The 7,805-nt window shown below is 45.5% G+C and overlaps 1 protein-coding gene across 1 annotated transcript in view; it reads right to left on the bottom strand.

Annotated features, from left to right (window-relative positions):
• The window catches only part of LOC107102756 (serine/threonine-protein kinase N1-like), a gene marked incomplete at its 3' end in the record, with an annotated part of 12,139 nt that extends 9,039 nt beyond the window's left edge, over nt 1-3,100 (bottom strand). Inside the window, exons 1-2 of the mRNA XM_015402176.1 lie at nt 2,945-3,100; nt 2,140-2,334 (exon numbers count right to left, since the gene is read on the bottom strand). Coding sequence (XP_015257662.1) covers nt 2,140-2,334; nt 2,945-2,986 — 237 coding nt within the window. The remainder of the gene's footprint in view (nt 1-2,139; nt 2,335-2,944) is intronic.
• Between the last annotated feature and the right edge of the window lie 4,705 nt (nt 3,101-7,805).

The raw sequence follows: 7,805 nt of genomic DNA on the forward strand, positions 1-7,805 counted from the left end.
TGAGCACGCCATTTCACTTTTCTTTCAACAGTTCACTGCAGTTCTTCCAGCCGTCCACAATTTCTCTGCTCTCTTTTTCTCATGGTCTTCTCCTTCTTTCCCATCGCCCGGCTTGCCACAGGTTTGCCTGCTGTGTCTAAAAGTAGCAGCAGCAGCAACCCAGACTGACAGCAGCTCATTGGCTCATTTGGATCACGTGCAGCCTGGAGCCGGACGCTCCCCAGGGCTTTACCGTATTAACAGGAGAAGAGGCGCAAGGGAAGTTAGTCACTGTCAGACAATATGCAGTAATTTATAAATGTTTTAAATCAGGTTGGGTCTGGATCCGCTAACCCTTGACCTCTGCTTTAAAATCTCAAAACTTAATTTAAAGATTCACTGATTACTAAATTATCATCTCAACAATCAGTTAATCTGAATTAATCACATTAATTGTTTCGTTTTAGTTCTAATATTACTAAAACCAACCTGATGGTATTAACATAGTGCTGGTCAGACTGCTCTAAGCTGCTCTATCCTTTACTCTAAAATCACTATTTATTCACAACAATCTGAATATTTTAGAAAAAATAATGAGGAAATCTACTGACCTCATTATTCTATTATTTCCCATCAATCTAAAATCATCACCTTTCATTCCTGCTTTGTGTTAAATATTAGAAAGTGTTGATAACATGACAATAGCAATTAACACTAGTTAATTAATAGCAATAGTGATTAATGTAATCATTTCAATGCGCCTGCATTATTAGTTTTTGCCGTTCGGGGAACTGTAGCGCCGCCGAGCGACTGACGGAGAAAGCAGGGTGATGCATTCAGGAGAACCACGGAAAAATGGAACAGAGGTTTATGACGGACAGCAGCTGAAGTTTCATGGATTCACATTAGAGCTGAAATAATTCGTTGGATTAATGAGATTATTGAGATAATCCTCAACTAATATAGATATCAGTTCATAATCAGGAGTATAGAGATTCTAAAACAGATCTGGTTTTCATCTGTTAATCTGCTCTATAATCCAGAACTCCTCAAGTGGAAAAGTTTGAGTTTCATTTAGTAAAACATATTTCAGGAAACTTTGGCTTCCGATCATTAATCGATTCATTGAAAAAATGATCTACAGATTAATCGATTAGCAAAATGATCTTTGGTTGCAGCCCTAATCCAGATACAGCCGTAATATCGTGACGCAGCTTTTAGCTTCAGCCGCCATCAGGACGGCGTTCCGGCTGGATCGTTAAGTTTCCTAATGATCCTGAGCTGCTTTCAGGGCGGGACGCTCCACTGCGTCTCACTGGAAAAGTCGCTCCCAGCAGCTGTACCTACAGCGCCCCCCCCAGGCCAGAGAGAGAACAATGGCCGCTGTTTGAAGCAGACTTGGACGGATTGTTATTCCAGCTCCGCAGATGATGCTGAGGCAACAGAAACATTAAAGATGTTGAGAAGGAAGCTGGACGCTGATGTGGAGCTCAGAGCAAAGATGGCTGCTGCTCCAGATGATTACAGGAAGCTACTGTAGCGCCGCCGCCGCCTGACGCCATGGAAATAATACAGCTGAAGGACCCATGGAGCTGCTGCACCTTTAAGAATATAGCAGACATGTTCTTATAACGTCGTGGACGAAGCATTTGAAAATCTAGTTCATTTAAAGTATTTTATTCTCATTTATATTTATGAAATAATAACTGCTTCCATCTGTTCCAGAGGAGCAGCAGCCATGTTTCCCCACCATGGAATTTCTCGCGGCGCTGCGGTCAGATTAGCATCACCCAGAGGTCCGCTCTGGATGGCTCCGCCTCCATGTCCCTCAGCATCACTACCCTCTCCTGAGCTTGTTGATGGTTCAACCACAGAAACCAGTTCCAGACTGGATGTTCTGGAACAATCATCTACACTATAGCATGCTAAGCTAGCTCCCACAGTGTTCTGTCGTCACCATGGAGACGGTTTTTACCAGCGCCGGGCATTAGCCTGTTTGAATCGTAATAACTCAGAACCAGCTGGTTTGTCCTGCTGCTTGATTTTAATGCAGAATTCCATGAAATCAAAATGGCATCCTCCGCGCCTTAAATCATCTTCCAGACAGCCGGTGGTTTTTGTTGATGGATGATCGTATCGAACCCAGGACGCCGCCCTCACCTGCTGAGCGTTCCTCTTGTCGGTCGTGGCTCTGCGTAAATTCTCAGCGCCTTCCTTGATCTTCAGCTCCTTCCGGATCTCCCTGCGGATCTTCTCCCGGTGCTCGTCCAGGAGCTGCTGAACGCTGGAGTCTGAGAAGTCGGAGTTCTGGTCCAAACCGAGCTGCTCCAGAACAGAAAGCCCGTCCGGATCACTCTGGAACAGAAAGACGGGGAGATGAGAAAAATGGAGGACAGAGGAAACCGTGGCTGTAAAAAAAGGCGATAGAAGCAACGATAATGTTGATTAACTCCACATTAATCCTTCTGACCTGTTAATGTGTGGAGCTGAGAGCGAGGGGGGGGGGAGAGATGGCGAGGCAGATAGGGCTGTAATGGGAGGAAAGAGGGAGATAGTGATGGGGCGAAGAGGAAAAGGCCAGTTAGGTAAATATTCCAGGCCTCAGAAAGGAAACAGATGAGAAAACAGTAAAAAGATCTGCTGAAGCCAAAAAGATCAGAAAGAAGCCGTTTAAAAGCAGTGAATGTAAAGAAATGTATTAATTATGCTGCTTTTAGGTCAAAAGAAACAAACAACGGACCAAGCGGTCTGGCTGTCGATCATTTTCCCCTCATTGGGTCTCTGATGTGTTTCTTATCCTGGTTTCCTCAGTAAAACACGCTTCCCTTACGCTCTGCAGAAGCAAACCTTCAAATATCTCCTAAAAGTTAAATACAGAGACTCAACGAGACACTGAGACACGATCAGACTCCAGAACGAGTCCAAGTCAGTCATGGAAACGGAGAGGAGCAGAAACCAAACTGACCTCGGAGCTGTCCTCATCCTCCTCGTCCCCATGCCAACACATCGCCACTCAGATCCGACTCTAGGCCGACAGAGAGACACTAATCCGGGTCTATTCCAACGGCGAGCGAGCAGCTAAAGCCCGACCAGGAGCAGAATGTGCTGCTGGACGGGCGACACAATAGGAAGAGATAAAGAGAGGGAGAGAGGAGGGGGGGGGAACGCCTCCAAAAGAGGATATCCGTCCCAACACCACGCTGCTCAGGCCTTTCCTGTTTCCTCTGCAGGTTCTGCTGCTGTCAGAGTCCGATACAGACACCCAGAAAACGCCCGCCGGCCCCCTCCCCGTATGGAATCATCCCCATCATTAGGACCTCAGGCCCGGATGGATGAAGTCTTACTCAGATGTTTATGTTCAAACTTTTTCCTCTGCTCTCGCTTCAGCCGCTGATATGATCAGAAACAGGCAGGATGAGGTTTCTGGACCAAAACCAGGCGGTAATACTGGGACGCGCTAACGTTGCTTCTTGGAGCGCTCATTTCCTCTCTAAACCTCAAGCGCTTCCGCTTCTCCTATAGAAAGAAGAAGAAACGGAGATAAAATCTGTAAATGAGCAGCTGTGGGGGGGATAGCCATCAATATGGCTTCCTTTACCCTTCAGAGTTCAGATTAAACTGCCAGATGAACATTATTGGTTTAGAGATACAGTAGATTATCGGACATAAAACAGATGATCATCGGCATACAGGCGCAGCCACATCTACTGGATCTGCTGCCTGCAACGTTTAAACAGCTTCTCATTTCAACAGATTATCTGACTAAATGTTTTAATCTAACTCAACAATCAACAACTATCTACTGGACTTTGTTTCCAAGTTTGAAGACGTTTCTCTTCCATCCAGGAAGCTTCCTCCTCTTTTCAAAATGTCTGGATTAGTGTTGAGATCCAGGCTTTATAGAGTGGACCAACAAAGCCTGGTTTTGACCTAGAAAACATGCAAATAGAACCAAAATAACAGGCTAACCAGTACTAATGGGGTCGTTTAGGTCATTGTTGGCCTGGTTACCAGATACTGGTCTATGCCTCTGAAAGGGGAGTCTTTAGGGCCTGATGTCTTGGTCCCCCGCATGGCGATGAGGATTAAGATGATAACAGGAAGGAATCAACTCTATCGCTGCATTGTAGCCCCCCCCTCTGTTTAAGGTTGTTTTTTCTTCCTTAACATAGATGGACGTGGAACAGCTCTCATTGATTCCCTTCGTGAGCGGAGCGCTGACGGAGGAATCTGGGGGTTAGGGTCTGTTTGGTTGGAAATGTTCTGGAATTTTGTGTTTGCAGAAAATCCTCTTGAGTTTTTCAGAGATTCTGAACTCTATAAAACCTGGAACTAAACGCTATTTCTGACATTTTGAACTGAAAAATCTTTCTGGATGGAAGAGAAACGTCTTCAAACTTGGAAACAAAGTCCAGAGGAATTTTTTTTTTACTGTTTTGGACTCTAAACCTGGATGACTGAGAATCTTCATCAGCGTATTTTAATCTAACTGTTTTAATTATGTTTAATAGTTTTACAATAAATCTCAATAATTCTTTGTCTCAAACTAACCCTACCTGATTTTAGAGATGGGGGGGGGGGTCCGTATGTCTGTTACACTGTGGTGTGGAGAATTTGTTCCTCAAAACCTGCTGACCGGGTGTTATACCACATTTCAGCCACTAGGGGAAACCCACAGTCCCGGCCTTCCTGACCTTTGCCAAAGTCTCTTCTAACAAACTTTCCTGTCTCTATATTATCAAAAATAACAAAAATAAAAGCCAGTAGAGCCTAAAAGATAGAGTTACAATTATCTCTTTATTTGTGTTTGTTTATTCTAAGGGTAAAATGAAACGACCCTAATTACACTCAAAGACTACTGAAATAAATGAGACGCTTCTCTCCAGCACTTTCTACACATCTACAACCAGCAGAGGTCATTACTGGAGCTCCACCAGAGAGACGCCTTCGTCTCTATTTCAGCCAACGATTCGGCTTCTTGACCATAAAGCGACTTCAGAGAAAACGTTTATGTTCTGGTGACGCAGCAGCAGATAAAGATGGACTAATTATACCTGGAATTGTTTTGGTTGGTCATTTTTTCCGCTTAAAGTGACTCATTTCCCTTTAGGGCTTCAGACCAACAGCAGAAACTACAACACTGTTTCCTGTGATTTAACGTCTGCGGAAATTCAGGAAAAAAGGACCCTGAGGCAGCCATCTTTCATCCATCCATCCATCCATCCATCCATCCATCCATCCATCCATCCATGCATCCTTCATTCATCCATCCATCCTTCATCCATCCATCCTCCATCCATCCATCCATCCATCCATCCATCATCCATCCATCATCCATCATCCATCCATCCTCCATCCATCCATCCATCCATCCATCCATCTTTCATACATCCATCCATTTTCTGACACGCTTGTCCTAAGTGGTGTTGCGGGGGTGCTGGTGTTTATCTCCAGCTGTCTACGTGTGAGAGGCGGGGTCCATCCTGGACAGGTCTCCAGTCCATCGCAGGGAAACACAGAGACAAACAGGACAAACAACCACTCACACCTACGGAGGATTTAGAGAAGCCAATGAACCTAACATTCATGTTCTTGGACTGTGGGAAGAAGCCGGAGTATCCAGAGAGAACCCAACCCGGGAATCAAACCCGCAACCTTCTTGCTGGAAGGCAGGAATGCTAGCCACTGCGCCACTGAGCAGCCCCCCCCGAGGTAGCCTCAGACGTCAGATTGGCATTGATGGATAATGATGGTGGGTAATACTGAAGCTGAAACGTCCGTCTGGCTGTATGAGCGGGAAAGTTATCATTTTAAGTCAAACGGCAGACATTTTTTTTTCTGACAGCTTTGGCTAAGAGCAAACATCCAGGTTATCCTATATAAAAAAAGCTAATCAGCTAAATAAGGTAACAGCTTTTTGATCATTCGATGATGGCCGGGTTTAAGTCTGCAGCCTTTACATGCGTCTGCCATCGTACAGCCGCTGGAACGCCGCCTCCCGTCTCACCGTCTGGTAAAGGCGTGTCGGCAGATGTTTGAACAAAACATGAAGGATAATGACGCCAACACTGCAGAACCATTGAACCAATTAACTTCAGTTGAAGGCAGAGAGAGATTTTTCCTTTTATCCTGTGAGAATGAACCTTCTCAGCCGCCGTACAGAGTTTCCCTGAGGAGCAGGAGGAGGTGGGGGTCAGCCCAGCAGGAGGCGCCCAGCAGGAGGCGCCCAGCAGGAGGCGCCCAGCAGGAGGCGCCCAGCAGGAGGCGCCCATCAGGAGGCGCCCAGCAGGAGGCGCCCATCAGGATCCTTTAGAGAGCAGAGCTGATGCCCGTCAGTCACTGTTCAATCCCTGCTGAGCAGGAGAGCATCTCCACAGCCATCAGTCAGCCTCAATGCACCCCCCCCAAAAGAAATAGTTCAATAATACAGGCTGTTCAGACACTTCTTTTGACTGACTTTGACCTGGATGACTGAGAAGTTTCACCAGCAGCTCTACACATTATGCCCACATGCTTTGCATGCTGCATTCAGCCACGTTTCCTTTGAAAGAATCCTCGATGGTTCCTGCCTTCATCCACCTGACAGCACAGACCTTCACAGATGCACTTTGGTACCGAGCGGTTAGGAACTGAAACTAGCAGGTTGCTGCCGCAGGGCCACCGTACAAACCAACAGCAAGCACCGTGAGACTTTCAGTGGTTTCATAAACTAGTGCAAACTACTCCCTTCAGATTTCCTACCTCCCTAAAGTCTCAGTGAAGCGACGCGTGAATGATTGCTCTGACAGGCTTTACAGATAAGCTTCTAGGAAACACAGCTCTACAGATCTGCAGACCATCTAAAGCAATGCATCGCTCCTCTAGTGTGTCTGCTGGAAATGGGTCAGGATGAAATAGTTTGTGCCTGAGCCTCAGAGACACCAGTCTGGATCTAAACTGCTCCGTTCTGCTGATTATGAACCATGAAGTCACAGAAAAACATCTGCAGGCATTCCTGAGACGCCTGAGTGATGACATCAGGCGACCTGGCAGGACGGAGCGCAGGGAGGGGAAGGAGGGAGGAATCCTCCTATGTAGGGAAACATTGGGGGGTTACTATGGTAACAGAATGCATTCCCACTTTACATGGAGAGCAATGATACAGGAGGCTATTATTCACAACGTGAGCTTTAAAACACACAGTCTGAGGTATTTGGCTAAATGTTTACACCACGTCATGGAGCCTCAGGTAGAAGAGGATCTAAAAGCATTTATTTTGATTTTATTCAGTCTTTAAATTAAAGACCTGATTCAGTGAATTAATGCTGATTAGCATCTGCAGACCTGCAGACTTTGCAACCATTAGCTAACCTTTGGTTAGCATGTTAGCTCTGCCAGAAGGAAAGCAGCTTCCTGATGTAGCCGATGTCTCCCTTATTGGGCTGCTAGCATGTAGCACGGCCTGAGCTCCGTCCCATGTGACTCCAGCCGATGATTCCTATTGGTGCAGAGTCCTTGATGCGACCAGAGGTAAATATTTGGATATTATTAAATTAATAAATCATTTACAGACTATTTCTTCAGTGAAATGAATACTTTGATTCTGCACCACTCTGGATGATCTGTGATTTTTGAACTATTTATCACTTTGATGATAGTTAAGACTAAAGCTGTAACTTATGGTCATTTTGATGATTCATTATTAATCAGAGTAAAAGGTTCCTTAAGAAGATTTAAACCAGGAGAAGCTGAAACTATGTCTGGATAGAGCATCTTCACATTGTTTTATATCAGCTGTGCTGCTGCCATCAACACCTTTGTTTCTAGATGTTGGAGCTTGGCCTGTT

The sequence above is a fragment of the Cyprinodon variegatus genome, unplaced genomic scaffold (genome assembly GCF_000732505.1).
Source record: "Cyprinodon variegatus isolate N-32 unplaced genomic scaffold, C_variegatus-1.0 Scaffold1312, whole genome shotgun sequence".
NCBI lineage: Eukaryota > Metazoa > Chordata > Actinopteri > Cyprinodontiformes > Cyprinodontidae > Cyprinodon > Cyprinodon variegatus.